This window comes from Hippocampus comes, unplaced genomic scaffold (genome assembly GCF_001891065.2).
Source record: "Hippocampus comes isolate QL1 unplaced genomic scaffold, H_comes_QL1_v1.1 scaffold145, whole genome shotgun sequence".
Classification (NCBI taxonomy): Eukaryota; Metazoa; Chordata; class Actinopteri; order Syngnathiformes; family Syngnathidae; genus Hippocampus; species Hippocampus comes.
This window is the reverse complement of record NW_017805994.1, coordinates 432,383-447,799: the sequence shown is the minus strand read 5'-3', so window position 1 is coordinate 447,799 and position 15,417 is coordinate 432,383. Positions and strand designations below refer to the sequence as shown.

General features: G+C 44.6%; 3 protein-coding genes across 6 annotated transcripts in view; 1 reads left to right on the top strand and 2 right to left on the bottom strand.

The window, feature by feature from the left end:
- The window catches only part of LOC109529102 (histone-lysine N-methyltransferase Smyd1-like), a 5,155-nt gene extending 3,245 nt beyond the window's left edge, over positions 1-1,910 (top strand). The window contains exons 5-7 of the mRNA XM_019892273.1: positions 141-403; positions 834-1,002; positions 1,692-1,910. Coding sequence (XP_019747832.1) covers positions 141-403; positions 834-1,002; positions 1,692-1,745 — 486 coding nt within the window. The 3' untranslated portion in view covers positions 1,746-1,910. The remainder of the gene's footprint in view (positions 1-140; positions 404-833; positions 1,003-1,691) is intronic.
- A 375-nt stretch (positions 1,911-2,285) lies between these two features.
- Positions 2,286-10,528, bottom strand: dqx1 (DEAQ box RNA-dependent ATPase 1). Of its 2 annotated transcripts, none has more exons than XM_019892276.1 (12): positions 10,446-10,528; positions 8,049-8,431; positions 7,745-7,938; positions 6,435-6,888; positions 5,975-6,274; positions 5,309-5,408; positions 4,985-5,143; positions 4,417-4,608; positions 4,167-4,292; positions 3,794-3,984; positions 3,187-3,377; positions 2,286-2,875 (listed from the first exon to the last, which is right to left on the bottom strand). In XM_019892276.1, exons 2-12 carry the CDS (start codon positions 8,367-8,369, stop codon positions 2,674-2,676), a joined length of 2,430 nt encoding a protein of 809 aa, XP_019747835.1. In that variant the 5' UTR covers positions 8,370-8,431; positions 10,446-10,528; the 3' UTR covers positions 2,286-2,673. The 2 variants fall into 2 exon arrangements, with proteins under 2 accessions (XP_019747835.1, XP_019747834.1); XM_019892275.1 differs by lacking the exon at positions 10,446-10,528 and adding an exon at positions 10,250-10,354.
- thnsl2 (threonine synthase-like 2) lies at positions 8,923-15,114 on the bottom strand. 3 transcript variants are annotated; one of them, XM_019892285.1, is made up of 11 exons: positions 14,879-15,114; positions 14,113-14,344; positions 13,817-14,011; positions 13,486-13,638; positions 12,637-12,876; positions 12,150-12,298; positions 11,920-12,045; positions 11,656-11,810; positions 11,348-11,435; positions 10,172-10,905; positions 8,923-9,721 (listed from the first exon to the last, which is right to left on the bottom strand). In XM_019892285.1, the coding sequence occupies exons 2-10, from the start codon at positions 14,333-14,335 to the stop codon at positions 10,768-10,770; spliced, it is 1,467 nt and encodes a 488-aa protein (XP_019747844.1). In that variant the 5' UTR covers positions 14,336-14,344; positions 14,879-15,114; the 3' UTR covers positions 8,923-9,721; positions 10,172-10,767. The 3 variants fall into 3 exon arrangements, with proteins under 3 accessions (XP_019747844.1, XP_019747843.1, XP_019747845.1); XM_019892284.1 differs by lacking the exon at positions 14,879-15,114 and adding an exon at positions 14,601-14,747; XM_019892286.1 differs by lacking the exons at positions 8,923-9,721; positions 10,172-10,905; positions 14,879-15,114 and adding an exon at positions 14,601-14,747 and having other exon boundaries at positions 11,143-11,435.
- Between the last annotated feature and the right edge of the window lie 303 nt (positions 15,115-15,417).

Below are 15,417 nucleotides of genomic sequence, written 5' to 3'. Positions count from 1 at the left end.
GGTTGGATTTGCCCGGCCCCCCCGAGGAATTTACGTGCATGCGAGTACCAGCATGCTCAAAATATGTCAGCAGTATTTAAATTTTACATATTTGAGACCAAGACTACAACAGATTACATTCATGATAAAACCTTCGACAGTCATTAACAAAAGCAAAACTTGAAGCGTCAAGTATCACTGCACTCACGAGAGCGGGCCCCCCCCCTTCATGTGTGCCACTGCCCTGTTTCTCCTCTCAGGTGGTGAAGTTGTGTGGTGAGTGCTTGGAGAAGCAGGAGAACGTCCTGGGTGACACTCACTTGTACAAGCTGCGCGCGCTCAGCGTAGCCAGCGAGGTGCTTTCCCGCCAGCGGTTGTTCTCCGAGGCTGCGGCGTACGCTAAGAGGATGGTGGACGGATACACGTAAGGCAGGCCTCACTGCAGTGTCCAGCGCATACCTGAACGCCGCAGTACGCTCTCCCACAATCTGGTTGTTTTCCTGTTCTGAATCACACAGGCAAGGCAAATGTGCTAACTGCTAATAATAATGAACAAGAAATATCGCACATTCCAAATGCATCCGTGTTTAATTGAAGACGAAATTGTTCATCGGTGTGAATGTGTGTGGGATTGTTTTTTTTTTCTTCAACAGTGGAGTTAGCCGGCGCGGCCTCAACGATCTTGCAGGCAGTTGCGCGCTCTTGTGTATGTGTACGTGCGCATAAACAGATCATTTGTACCGCGTTAGAGATAAAATTTGTATTAGAACTAAACATACACAGGGTTGCATGTTGAGAAAATAAAGTGAACCTCAAATAGGTTAACTGTGTTGACCCCCGCCCCCCTTCAACAGGAAGTTATATCCCCACAACAACGCTCAGCTGGGCTTGGCCATCATGCGCGCAGGCGCCATCCACTGGCAGTCGGGCCAGACCGAGCTGGGCCACAGCTTGATCTGCAAAGCTTACGGCATTCTCATGGTCACCCACGGGCCCAACCATGCCATCACCAAAGACTTGGAGGTACAGTGAGACGAGACACGAGCTAAAGTCAAGCTAAATGGAGCAGAATGTGGCGTTAGCGGACTTGTCTTACCATACGCTGAAGTGTTTCAGTTCCGGAAAACGCTCTATTTTTAATGCGGGTGTGTGGAGGCCCGCGGACAGGTGAAAAACAGACCTCCATTGCAATCGACCCATCTTCAGTCTTCAATGTAGTGTTAAGCTTCACCTGATATTGTAATTCAGAAAAAACAAAACAGTACTTTTTCTTTGTACCGTATTCTTGTGGCGTAACCTTATCTGTTACGGTACAATCCCCTATATTTTTATTTCTTCTCAGTGTGACACTAACAGGAGTGCTGCCAGGGATTGGCGGGGTGGAGGTGGGCGCAGGCTGTAAAAAATGGAAAAATAACCACGACAATCTGCAAATTGAAAAACTAACACTTGCACTCCTGTTGGTCATGGGCCCTTAGAATCATTATCACCGCATTCCATCTCCCCATCCAGCGCCTCGGGGCCTTCAACTCTGCTGAACTACTTCGTGTTGGCGGCAGGAAGGCCATCAAAAAAAGTACCGCTATTCATTTTAGGGTGTGCGCATTCCTGCAATTTATCGTGAAGTGCTGCCGTCTCATTTCTACACCCACCCAAAAAAAAAAAAGGGGGGGGGGTGGTCATTAATGTGGCATTTTTCTGCCTTCCTGTAGTCCATGCGCATGCAGACTGAGAAGGAGTTAAAGAAGAGGAAGACGTCACCCTGAGCCACGCTGATGTCAAGAAGCAGCTTCTCTGTGGCCTGCAGTAGTCGGAGCAGGTCAGCTCATGTAAAAAGATGGCTGCTCAAGCACAATCACAGTCAAGACTGATTGTTCAAAGCAACTGGAGGACGTGTGGAAAAAATAAAATGTGCTGTCGTGATCGCGCAATGAGAGTCATGCGTAATTTTTATTTAGTTCTTTTTTTTAAATTTTTTTTTAACAATGTCAATTTATTTCAATGTGAGGCTATTTAGAATCATAAAAATCCAACGGAGCGCATGTCAACACGTAAAACGACTTCCCAAGACTTTTGAAAGATTGATTGAAGACATTTTAATGGCAAGGAAGGACTTCTTTTAGATTCATTAATTCCAATGCCTTTTAAGACTTCTCAAGGTTTCCATGGAAAGTTCAGATGCATCCAATTAGATACAAATCCACTTTTCGTTATTTCCTGAAGAAGGAAGACTGTAAAGTCTTTATCAAAGTCTTAAAAAAAAAAAAAAAAAAAAAAAAAAAAGTTAAAATATTTTGCCTGGAAACTTTTTTTGTAAAAGTGCATCGTCACACACTGCATTTCAAAATTGCAGTTCGTAGGTGAATTTCAATATTGTCAGCTTCCCTTTCCCTACAAAGATTCTCCAAAGTTGCTGAAGGGTGAATAAAAAGAAAGAAATCCTCCATCAACATACAAAGTAAACACCAGTGAGTTTTTGTTTTTCCCCTAAATGGACAGAATTCTATAAATAAGTGAACAGTAGAGTAGTACACCTTCATCAGGACCAAAGACATATGAGGTTTGCATTTTCCCCAAATGATGAGAGAGAACTTACTCAATAAAATACATACGAGTGTTTTCCAGTACCGGTAAATGATAAAAGTCCAATTTAAGATTTAAAACCCCATCAATCCATCAACGACATGTTAGTGTTCATTGCACAACGCAGAGCTCGGTGCTGGCCTGATTTTGATCGTCGGCGTCCATGTCTCTGCGGGCCCCGCCGCGAGCGTCCGTGACGCCATCTTGTCGGGAGGAGTGAGGCTCCGTATCCTGCCTCAGCTTCACGAGCAGTTCCTTGCCATCGCTCGAGGGCAGGTTGCCCAGGAAGTACTGCGGCGTGAGCTCCACAAGCCTGCAATACAAGATGGTGGAAGGTGAAAATGAACAACAACAAAAGCAATTTTTTAAATAGCCACACAGTCAGGCCAGGAGGCAGTGAGGCTCGGTACAGATGGAACGCAAATCAAAGCATCCTCAAGCGTTTTCTTGATGTTTTCTTTTTCTTTTCAGTCACATATATTCTTATATATTATTGATAATATTTCTGACAATACGTGGAATATCGTAGCTATTGCAATGTTATCGTGGGCCACATATCGTCCCAGTAGCAAATGGTCTCGTCTCAGCCCGAGTGCCGAGTCTTGAATGGGCCAGTTGACTTACATCTGTGGGTGGACCTCAGATACGATGCGTATGCAGTTGTCACAGGAGATAGTGAATTCGTGGTAGAGGACCCAGGTAGGGGGGGCGGGACGGGGCTGACGACACAGGTACGAGGACAGCGGGTGCAAGTGAGCCACGTGGCGGTGAGTTAACAGGAGGTAGTTACCGGAGCCGTCTACATCATGAGCCACCTGCGGAGGAAAACAACCCCAATCCTAATGACTGAAAAGAAATGTACCGTGTGTACGGAGAGCAGAGGATTATTATTTTTTTTTCCTTGACAATAATGAGTGAAAATAGGAAGGGTAGATGGATTTGCTTGCAGCCCGGGCTCAACGATGAATTGCATTTGATGGAGCGCTGCGGGTTTTTTTTGGAGAGAGAGTGGAGCCTCATTCATTTTCATGGGTTTTTTTTTTCAGATCCCCTTTCGTGCTGCGAGAGTCACTAAGTTAGCGGGCCATTTGTGTTTACTCAAAGTAGAGACACGTTTTCCATCCTGCTTAAGTGGTGCTGTTTACATTTGGCGCAGTGCATTGTGGGAAGTGAGACGTCAACATCCGCAGCTGAATATGGTTCAATACAGTACCTCAAAGTGGGAGCTTACTTTAAGGAAGAGGCCGGAGATGAGAGCCCTCTTGATATTTGTGCAGTTGTCTTGGCAACCAAAAGCAGGGTGTGACACAGGAAGTTCAATTCGCCGCATGACCTCCAGCAGCTCGGCCCTGATCACCACAGCCACCCGCAAGGCCGCGTGGTTCAGGAAGTGTGTGGTGCACCATGCCTCATCCTGATTATCTGCAATTTGCGCGGGCGGTACAAGTCAGCCATGTGTTTGCTGAGCCACTTCACGGCTATAAACGATGCGCATTTTCTTCTGCGAACGTGTCTTGATAGTATTCCAGTACATTCCCAAAATCACTCTGCAGCAAACAAACTGCGAATGACTCTGACAAAAATTGCACGTATGAGCAACTTACTTTCCACGTAGGCGTTGTAAATGTGAATGAGAGACATGTGGTCGCCTTCTGCATGCATTAGAGGTCGCCAGTGAGCAATAGCAGCCTCCTCTCTGCCAGAATCTGGCCTCATGAAGCAGGAAGGAGCTGAGCCAAGATAAAGAGACCATTAACTTACAAAATGAGCTATTTTAAATGGTTTTGGTTTTTCCAATTGGATAACACTTGTCAAATAGATTTTCAAGCTTTGAGTTGAACTTTGAATCTCTACCCGTCAGCATGGCAGCTATTGTGAGTAGCTCATCCACACAGTCAAACTCGCAGGCTGCGATCAGGGCTTTCGCCAAATGTGGCTCCAGTGGCAGTTCTGACATGATGATGCCCACTTCTGATAGGTTGCCATCGTCATCCAGTGCTGCTAGGTAGTCCAAGTCCTCCAAGGCCTGCATTAAAGCCTCTGGGGCTGCGAGTGGGAATGAAAGACACGACAGAGAAAGATCGAGTAAAGAGACCACGTTGATAACACCAATGAGCCGCCACAGGTGTACTTTTAAGTTTGGGCTTTTAGCACTAGTGCTCCAGTTCAAAGCAATTAGGCGACTGTTGCCCCTTTGAAGTGTATGAATAAATCGGCCACAAACTTCTTTTTGCATCAAGGACTACAGCAAAAATCAACTCTACCCAATAGGGCACATGTGTGCAGCACTTTCAAGATTTTCATTCTAAAAATACATTTATGAATTTACCAGAGCATTTTTCAACCATCAGGTTAGCATGACGCGCGCAAGGGTCAGATTAACAGTCTTTTTTTTTCTTTTTTGCGACATACAAAAAGGTACCTGGTCTGTCTAAGAATTTGCATTGACCCATGTCGGCAATGTCCAGTCTCTTGAGCAGCAAGACTAAATGGCTGAGATTTTCCTCCATGACCCCTGGACAATGCGCTTCGCCCATGCCGTGATCATACACGGACTGGGGATAAAGGCGCAAACACAGCCCTAAAGGGAAACAAAACGGAAAACATTTAGGAAACTCTTCCGACATTTGTGAACAAAGCATCCACACAGCAAATCTGTTTTGTTTTTTTGCAAAGTCAGGTCATTTGTGGAAATGTCTGCGATGCATTTGACACTTGTACAGTGCAGCTGTAACCTTTGGCCTACCGGGAAGGTTGCTATTCACTCTTTGAGCTCGCATGTCCGCCTGGGTCTTGCTGATTGTCTTCAGCATCTGCGAGTTTGCTCTTATTTGAGGATTGTAAACCTAAGGAGGAAAATTAAGAAAAAAAAAAAACATTTGACATGTCAGAAATGTGTGGTAGTTATTTCCTACAGTTATTTCCGATTAGGCTTACTCATTCTAGAGTGACTTTAAATAAGCGCTACAGACTACATTGCTTGACTTGCGTCTGAAATCAAATCCCAGGTGCAACTGGCAGGCAGATTTGTTCGCAAACAAATGCTTTTCAAAGTTGGTGGAGGTAAAAAAGTGTTTGTACCCAAGAGGACTCGAGATATACTGTACAATATTTTCAGTCTATAACAGGGGTGACCAATATATCGATCATGATCGCCTGGTAGCCCGCAGATTGCCAGGGGTCGAGGGGGAATTCGAAGTCTGTGTGTGTATATTTTTGTTTGAGTGCACACTGCACCCTAAGCATCCTATCAGTTCCACTTTCACAAAAAAAATAAAAATAAAAACAAAAAAAAGCAGGTCACCTTGAACCTACGGTGGCACATGATCTGCATCACCGAGAGGCATTTTCAAAGCGTAGGCGCACATCCGATAGTTTGGGCACCCCTGGTCTGTCATGACCGCAAACTTACAGTTTTGAGTTGAAGGCCCGTGTCTATGACATAGCGGATGTCTGGCAGGGAGAACGAAGCCTCAGCCAGGCTATTAGTCAGGATGACTTTCCTCTGGATGGCCGGATCTTCCACACCCAGTGTTGTGCCGTCCTTTCCCTCTGACCCGTCATTCTCCTTGTGAGCCGACATGTCTGTGTTGTACACTCGTTGAGTCAGCCCACCCAGTCCAGCGTGGAGGGGAAGGATCTTGAGAGAACCAAGTTGAGGACTCAGGGACACACGCTCCGCCTCGAGCTGTGTAGCGCACTCCTCTATTTCCTACACAACAAAACAATGAACAGACTACTCATCAGTTCTTTCCAACATCCAGTGATGGACAGGTCAGCAAAACCAGTGAGGTGATTTTGGGATGTTGACAACATCATGCAAAGTTATGATGCCCGGAAGAACCGTCAAGCAAAAAACGTAAAACTTGCACCTGTGCACTAGCAAGAAAGACCATCATATCGCCCTCCTCTCCCCTACGGTGAAGATCGAGAACCATGTGACAGGCAGCGCCCACAGCATCCTTCCCAGGTGAAAGCTCCCGATACATGGTCTCCACCCTGTTCCGGTTCATAGAGTTCCTCTCCTCTTCGACCAGGCCTTCTTTTTCTTCTCCGCTTGAAGGTGCCTCAGAAGAAAGGTTGTCCATGTGGAGATGAGGGACGGAGGGTCCCAGGAAGGAGGCGAGCCGAGGGGCGAGACTCGGGTGGCTCAGAAGAACCACGCGGAAGTTATCCGGCCTCTGGCGGCAGACGTCGCACAGCAGGCCAAGGAGCACGTCCGTTGCCACGGTGCGCTCCTGGAGCTCGTCCAAAACCACAAGGCCATATTGATGCAGCAAGGGATCCGACATCATTTCCTCCAATAGAAGAGTGTCACTGACAAACCTGAAGAGAGAAACAAAGGTCAACTCGAACCATCGCATAGCACACCGGCAGACAGGCAAGGACAGGTGTAAGCGCTGCACTTCCCGAGCTCCAAGACGTGGGGGTAAAGGTGTCTAGCCAAAGGGCGCCTCAACAGGCGTCTGGAAGAAGATTAGCACCTTGCCAATATTTACTACTGTTATTTTATCCCGTAGGGGCTCGAACCTTCCGTTTCCCAAATGTTCTTATGGAAGAGCGAACACTCACCAAATATTAATGTTCTAGAGTTGATGTAGTACAATGTTTCCGCCGTTCAAAATTGCGAGTCGGCCGCCTCCAGCTAATTTTGTGCTCCCCCCAAAAAAAAAAAAGATTGATGATTTATTTTACAGAGTTTGAGAGTGCAGTGAAGGCAACCCAGGTGTCAAATTACATTGCCGTAACACATTTACCTCCACCTTTGACTGCAAAGTGCAGGGAACAAAGAACACTCAAGGCGTGGCAGCAAGTAAAACAAGGATCATGTGACATCATACAAAACTGGAGAAATCCAATAATGTCACCTAGTTGGACTGCGGGATAACCATGACACAGGGCATGTTTTAGATGTGGGGAAAAATGAAATCGTTTTAGGCTGGTGTATAAGAGTCCTGGCGAACAGGTGGCTTTAAAAGAGTTTTCAAAAGTAACAACTATAATTTTTGTAGATTGAGAAGTCCTCAGGTTTGCAAAAGACAAAATGTGTCAATAAAGCAAAAGAGAAGGGCGAAAGGTTCAGAGTAGTAGGTGGTAGTGAATCAACCACCTTTGTTTTCATGTCACCACTAACAGTCCATGTTAGTCACATATGTTATTCGCTTTTGTCACATGTCCTGACCTGAGCAAGGTATCTGGCGTGCAACTGTCATCATGAGCCACCCCGTAGCCCACCTCCAGACCCAAGCTGAGGTCCATCTCATCGGCCACACGAAGGGCCAGACTGACGGCCGCCACCGAGTAAGGCTGGGAACAACACACCGTGCCCTGAGAGAATTCGTAGGACATAGCATATTCCACACACCACTGTGGCACCTGGAAGACAAGAATGAGGCAGAGAAAAGTCAGCAAGAGGAGGAAGTCATAGCATGCTGTATAACAGAGGTACAGAGGCATGCGATGCACTTTTGATTGAATTGAGTTACCTGGGTGCTTTTTCCTACACCGCTGGGTGCACTGAGCAGCACCATGTTGTGACTCTCCAGGTGCTCCAGTAGATTGGGCCTTAACGTCCATATGGGAAGTTGTTGCCTCTCTTGCAGTAAGGTGTAGTAGCGGGAAGAAAAAGGCAGCCCATCATATGGGTTCACTTCAAGGTCTCGAAGACTATCCTCGTCCTGGCCCCCATCTTGTCCTTCTACCCCGTCCTCCTCTAACTCCCCAGATAGAAGGGAAGACATGGATAGAGAGTCCAGCGCTTTTGAAAGTCCAGACTGGGGACAGGGCTTCGCCGGTGATGAGGACATCAGCAGCGGGTGGCAATAAGGACTAAATGAGAGCGAGAGGCTGGTTTGCAGAGGAAGTTCACCTGCACAACGGTGAAGAAAAAGAATCAATGACAATGAATGCACAGGATTCCAACTGAAAACATTTTGATGGTACGGCTGAACAGAAGCCTCGCGGTTCATTTCGAATGGTGCGTGCACACCAAATCCGTCATTACTTTTTCACAGAGGGTTATTCCAAAGGCACCCATCCATTATTTTGTTACAGAAAGCCCTAACAAAACCTAAACAACAAGACATAATAGCGAGAGAGTCAGGAATGCAACTCAAATGTGCATTTCAGTACTAAAATGTGGAGAAATGGGCAAAGTTCAAGCAAAGATGAGACACTGTCAAGAATGTTTACAATGAACATCAGGGCCTATAGCTTTATACTATCGCTTCGTAAAATGGGGTTTATTGCCAAACCTAAAAGTTTCGTTTTTTTAGTCTGGAAATATATTATTGTCGTAAAAATATTATTCCTCTATCCTGGGGATTGTAAACAGACAATGCTTCAAAAATCATCTTCATTCAGATTGATTCATTTAATCAGGTGACTGCTGAAACACAACACAACCAGTCTAATAACGATCTACTAATTTATGAGTGGAAGTAACATCGGTATGTCAAAAGATTTGCAGCTCAATCACTGTAGACCACTTTAAACCATTTGAGTCATACACAATTACTGCACTGGTGCAGATCTGTTGTGTTTACTGATCTCAAAATGTACTTGAAGCGGGCTTACAATGAAATACAGACATACCAATTCTTATCATACGACTACTTTTTAGTAAGGCTGAGGATGATTTCGAGCTTTCAAGAACCTACGTCAATATGTTCCTTTGTTTGCATCCTAACAAAATTGCTCGAGATTAAAATGTTGACGACTGATGGTAGGCCTTTGATTAATCTGATCAAATGCCAGCGAGTTAGTTTCATCTGTGATCTTTTATATTCATATTTTAATAATAGGCCTACTCCTTTATTAGGTTCTTGGTTTTTACCGGACTTGTTATGTAACGATTTAAGCGGTCAATCCAGGTGAGGTCAGCAATGACGCCACGGTAGTGACGTCACCATTAATAAAGGCATTGGACCACTACGCTGTGTGCTTGTGTATCCTTCAATCAATTTTCAAAATTTCACACATTGAAAGGAGAAACTACTGTGTCGTAGAGGCATTTACTTTGCAGACGCCCAATTGAACGTATGCAATTCATTTATATTCACTTTGTAAGCAATCGTTTTCGAAAGGACACTTCAATTGTTTATATTCTTCCCTTTGTCGGAAACGACTGCTTTTGATTGTACATTTCCGCTGACCAAAACTATGTTCCTTTGTTTGCATCCTAACAAAATTGCTCGGGATTAAAATGTTGACGACTGATGGTTGGCCATTGTTTAATCTGGTCAAATGCCAGCGAGTTAGTTTCATCTGTGATCTTTTATATTCATATTTTAATAATAGGCCTACTCCTTTATTAGGTTCTTGGTTTTTACCGGACTTATGTAACGATTTAAGCGGTCAATCCAGGTGACGTCACCATTAATAAAGGCATTGGACCACTACGCTGTGTGCTTGTGTATCCTTCAATCAATTTTCAAAATTTCACACATTGAAAGGAGAAACTACTGTGTCGTAGAGGCATTTACTTTGCAGACGCCCAATTGAACGTATGCAATTCATTTATATTCACTTTGTAAGCAATCGTTTTCGAAAGGACACTTCAATTGTTTATATTCTTCCCTTTGTCGGAAACGACTGCTCTTGATTGTACAGAGTCATCAAGTCACACGAGACATTTTTTTTTCCAGCAAAGCCCCAAATAAGCAGGTAGAGTCAAATCATATCTGACCTGTTTAACATAACGCCTGAAGTGAGGAAACCAAGTCGAAACTGTTCGTGCCCCGTCCAAAGATGTTGTGGCGGTCGATTCCCTACTATCTCACAGGCCGCCTCCTCATCTTCAAAAGCAAGTCGATCAAAAAAAATAATACGGAAGGTGGAAAAATGCCAACAGCTGATCACAGTCACTTCCTACTAATCCTCACCTATCCAGCTTCCTTCCTGACAGCTGACAGAAAGAGACAGTCAAGAGGTGTTGACGGCACTCTCTAACAGGCGCCATGTTTGCTAGCACGCTGTCAAATGGAGCGTTGCGTTCACAAGTCCTCGGAAAATGCAACATCTTCAACATGTAGGCACGTTTGGCTCTGCCTTAAAGGGAATCTTTCTGGCTCACATCATTTGAATTTAAAAAATGTTTTCATCTGTGTTTGATTATGAATTGCTTGTGCAAATGATTTAAAAAATGTCAGATATAAATTATAGCAATCAAAGCAAATAAAATCTCCGATTAACTCCTACAATCAATCATCTGTAAAAAGCCACTCTGTTTATCCTGGCTGAGCTCACAGATTGGATTGTCATTCTCAGTCTCTGCTCCCAGTCTTTGCACCAGTCAGAGGTGCGTTCCAGGTTCTGGAAACGCGAGGGTAATTTGTCCAAAGCCTTGAGACAGAAAGAGACAGTCAAGAGGTGTTGACGGCACTCTCTAACAGGCGCCATGTTTGCTAGCACGCTGTCAAATGGAGCGTTGCGTTCACAAGTCCTCGGAAAATGCAACATCTTCAACATGTAGGCACGTTTGGCTCTGCGTTAAAGGGAATCTTTCTGGCTCACATCATTTGAATTTAAAAAATGTTTTCATCTGTGTTTGATTATGAATTGTTTGTGCAAATGATTTAAAAATGTCAATAGATATAAATTATAGCAATCAAAGCAAATAAAATCTCCGATTAACTCCTACAATCAATCATCTGTAAAAAGCCACTCTATTTTTCCTGGCTGAGCTCACAGATTCGATTGTCATTCTTAGTCTCTGCTCCCAGTCTTTGCACCAGTCAGAGGTGCGTTCCAGGTTCTGGAAACGCGAGGGTAATTTGTCCAAAGCCTCGATTGCATCGGGTAGGTCGAAGTTCAAGCCGGCCCTTCTTAATGTTGCTTGAAACTTGGCTGGGGATGCTGTGGCGAGGTAACACCTGGAAAAGATCACAATCTGAATCAAATATATTGGCCAAGTATGTTATAAACACATGAGGAATTGAGTTTGAACATTGGTCGACTCGTCAAGTCTTTCTAAACTAGGGGGAAAACCTTCGGGAGCAGTTACAGATGCACAGATTTTGCCTATCGCGAGTTCTTTTCAGAACATAACCCCCACGATAAGCGCGGCTTCACTGTATACAAGAATGACATCACCTTTTCACAGCAGGATCGTGGGGACAGTGGTAGTGATGCCATACGGCCACCGCGGTGTGAGGGCACAGCACATACTGGTTTTCCTCCCAACATCGCCTTGTCGTCGCCAAGATGCCTTCATCATTCACTGTTCCACTTGACAGCGTATGAGACAACTACAAGTACAAAAGTGGGAAGGAAATGCAACGCTCGGTCAAAGTATTCGAATGTTACTTTGTGCATTGTTGAGCGATAGTGGGTGCAAGAAGTCGACATAGTCTGTACCAGTTTGTGTTGGTTTTCAAGCAGAGTGTAATGATGTAACTGTTGAAACTCCTCCATGATATTCTTCACCGCAGCAGAGTCTCTTTCTAGAAGCAGCCAAAAGACTCGCTCCATGTTATAAGGGTCCTAAATCACAAATCATCATGTTCAAAAGGCATTTCCACTGTTTTATGTGCGACCGGGTAACAATATGCGACAATGTCAGCTACTGACAGGTGCAATAGCAATACCTGGATGTCAATGGCAGGAGCCAGTGTCTGCGTGACATTACGTGCCATGGTGAAGTCACCGGAAGTTACTGTCCTGTGAACAATGTCATTGGCATTTACCATGGCCACCAGCTTCAGGGGCAACCCCATCTTCTTCACGATGAAGCCAGCTGAGACAAAGATGGGCAAAGATAAGAGAAAGATGAACGAAAGAAAAATCTTCACGATGAAGCCAGCTGAGACAAAGATGGGCAAAAATAAAAGATGAACGAAAGAAAAATTTGTCGCCTGCCTGGTATATCCGCACCTGTTCTGTTTAAATGCCCTTTTAAGTGATCCTGTTCCAAGTTTTTAATGTCATCATGAAACCTCCTGCCTTACGTTTTACACTTAGGAAGGGTCAATTGAAAATTGATTCTTTCAGAGGTGACGAGTGATCTCAAACCAATGGTACGTGAGCATTGTGACATCTTTTATTTTGCATTTGTACCGTAGGTCATCAGCCTACCTGCAATGTTACCTGCTCCCCCGGTGGGCACCACCACCTCCAGTTCAGGAAGCGGTTGGTGAGCCTCATCCTGCACCATTCCACTTAGCTGCAAGTACGCATAGATGAAATGCGCAAGCTGGATCAGGATACGAGACCAGTTCACAGAGTTTAGGCTCATGAGGCCATAAGAGTTCACCAGTTCCTGATCAGCAAATAAATGACGCAGAGGCTGGTCGATGTCATCTGATGAGCCATCCGCTTTGAAAACACAAAAGGCATCCGGTTCAATCAAAATGTGCACTATTGACCCAGCTCCAAGGGTATCGCATCGGTGATACAAATCCTTTTTTTCCCTTTTTTTTGGTTCAACGTAGTCAGTTCTCTGGTTTTCAAGTTAGTTACACCTTTAACTAGGATAAATGTAAGACTTAACTGGCAAACACAAATCTAAAACTGATGGTAGATATGCTGCTTGTTTGAATAACCAATGTAATCCGAACACAGGGGAACAAAACTCGCCAGTCACACGTGTCAGGACTTTTGCTTGATGAAAAATGTTACCGTCTACTACAGGGGTCACCGACCTTTTTGAAACGGAGAGCTACTTCTTTGGTCCTGTTTTCAGGAAAGTTCAACCAGTTTGAAAACAAAAACAAAAAAAGAAATCTAAATCAACTACATTAAGATTGTTTATACTCCCTGCAATGAGCACAGCACTGACACCTACTGTAGTTGATGTACAATTACACTAGGACAGCAAACACCGCCCCCCCCAAAAAAGATCGCTCCCATGTTGTCCAGCCCCATTCGTTAAGAAAGAACGGTTAAGACTCCAGACCAAATGCTGATAGTTTGCAGCATGTTCACCTGCAAAGACATGGATATTATCCTCCAGGCAAGTGATCATTTGTTTCTCCTGGACAGGGGTAATGCGTCCTCGAGGGTAAACCACCACCACATCCACGCCGCAGAGCCCTTTTGCACTCTGGATGGCCGAGCCACCTGTATCACCTGACGTACCTACATTGGAATGCAAGTGGAGAGAAGTCACAGAAGAAATATTTAAATTCTGTTGCAGTATGTGCAAGTTACCATGACTACTGTAGCCCACCCCAAAATAAATAAATACATTTAAAAAAAAAAACCCAGCCCACATTATAACATTCAATATTATTCATTACAGCTGCTACTTTCATACCAACAAGAACAGTGGCTCTGCGTTTCTCCCTCTGCAGGAAGTAGTTCAGAAAGCGCACTGTGCATGTCATAGCCAGGTCCTTAAAGGCGAGCGTATCTCCATGGAAGAGCTCCAGGATTGACAGGCCATCCTTCAGCTGGACAATTCTAATCACATCAGGCACAGCAAATCCAGACAAAGCAGAGTGCACGAGAACTGTGACAGGGAAAGAAATGCAATTAGTTGGAAGTTATACATTCCCCCGCAAAAGTATTTCATATCATGTAGTCCTCTTTCCCCTCTGACAGTGAGCTCACCATTCAGGTCCTCTCTGGGAATTAGCTGAGAGGGAATGAAGATCGAGGCTACTTCCACCACCAGTTTGGGATAAGACAGTCCACTCCAGCATCTCAGAGCTTCTGGAGTCAGCGTGGGAATGGTCTCAGGCATGAACATCCCGCCGTCGGGAGCATAACCTGAGAAGAGTACATCCCGGAAGTCCCATCCATGGACTCCACCACGTGTACTGCAATACTTCATTAAACAAACCTAAATAAACAAAAGCAGGTTATGTATTAACTGGAGTGTGATAATGCATGTGTAATAGTTGGTTTCATCATAGGAATACAATTTAAATGGCCACAAATATCTGTGACATCAGTACACTTTTTTTCTTGCTTGCATTCTCATTCATAGCCATCTTAAGAAGCTGACTGTTCACAAAGACCTGTGTGTAAGTAAATTACTAACTGTATACACACTTATAAAAGTTTCTGGCCGATCAAGGGTTGAAAAACACAATTACCTCAGTACAAGCTATGCAGGGAACCCCGGTTGAAGATTGTGGCTAAGTCTGCACGTCCCCAAACAGCCAAAGCTCCCTCTAGTGGGTATTTATCTCTATTACGTATACGCAACAACAAACAAGCAAGGATAGCGGCTAGAGTTTAAACTTTAGTCGAATGGATTCTCTCTAGTGGGTATTTATCTCTATTACGTATACGCAACAAACAAGCAAGGATAGCGGCTAGGGTTTAAACTTTAGTCCAATGGATTCTCTTCTGCACCGCGACAATTACATACCAGTCAGATACATTTCAAACTTGTCGGTTTGTCCGCACGCTCACACAATGACGAAAAGACACGCCAAGCGAACTTTAAACCTTCGTCTCGGTCATTTTTACACAGTATGTACATGAGTGATCCCTCCCGTTAATGGCAACCCACTGTCAAAGGCCAATCGCACCTCGCTCTCGCGCTAAGTCGCGCCTACTGTGCCGTCAGGCACCCGCGGAATTCAGAAACACCAACATTAACCGCGTCATCCATCCATCCATCCAGTAAGAGTAACCGAACGGAAGACTGTCGATGAGAACGTAACACCACAGATTATTAAATGAAAGATTTTTTTGTGTTGTTTACTAAACTTGAACTTTCATTCCTTGGACATTACGTTTTTTAAAATTCTAAAAGAAAAAAAAATACACACACGCACGCGCGCGCACGCACACACACACACACACACACACACACACACACTCTGTCATTTTATTTCGTGTATCTACACTTCTGGTTTCAACTGTATGCTCAGCTTAATCTGACATGGTCAGCGGCATCATTCC

Bases quoted from the DNA above. Each gene is read 5' to 3' on its own strand.
- dqx1 (XM_019892276.1), bottom strand. From the start codon at position 8,369: ATGTCCTCATCACCGGCGAAGCCCTGTCCCCAGTCTGGACTTTCAAAA. The intron at 6,889-7,744 runs GTCAGGACATGT...TTCTCTCTTCAG, and splicing joins ACGCCAGATACCTTGCTCAG to GTTTGTCAGTGACACTCTTC. The intron at 5,144-5,308 runs GTAGGCCAAAGG...GTTTCCCTTTAG, and splicing joins AGTGAATAGCAACCTTCCCG to GGCTGTGTTTGCGCCTTTAT.
- thnsl2 (XM_019892285.1), bottom strand. From the start codon at position 14,335: ATGAAGTATTGCAGTACACGTGGTGGAGTCCATGGATGGGACTTCCGG. The intron at 13,639-13,816 runs GTATGAAAGTAG...ATTCCAATGTAG, and splicing joins CAGAGCCACTGTTCTTGTTG to GTACGTCAGGTGATACAGGT. The intron at 10,906-11,347 runs GCTTTGGACAAA...TTCTGTCTCAAG, and splicing joins ACCTACCCGATGCAATCGAG to GCTTTGGACAAATTACCCTC.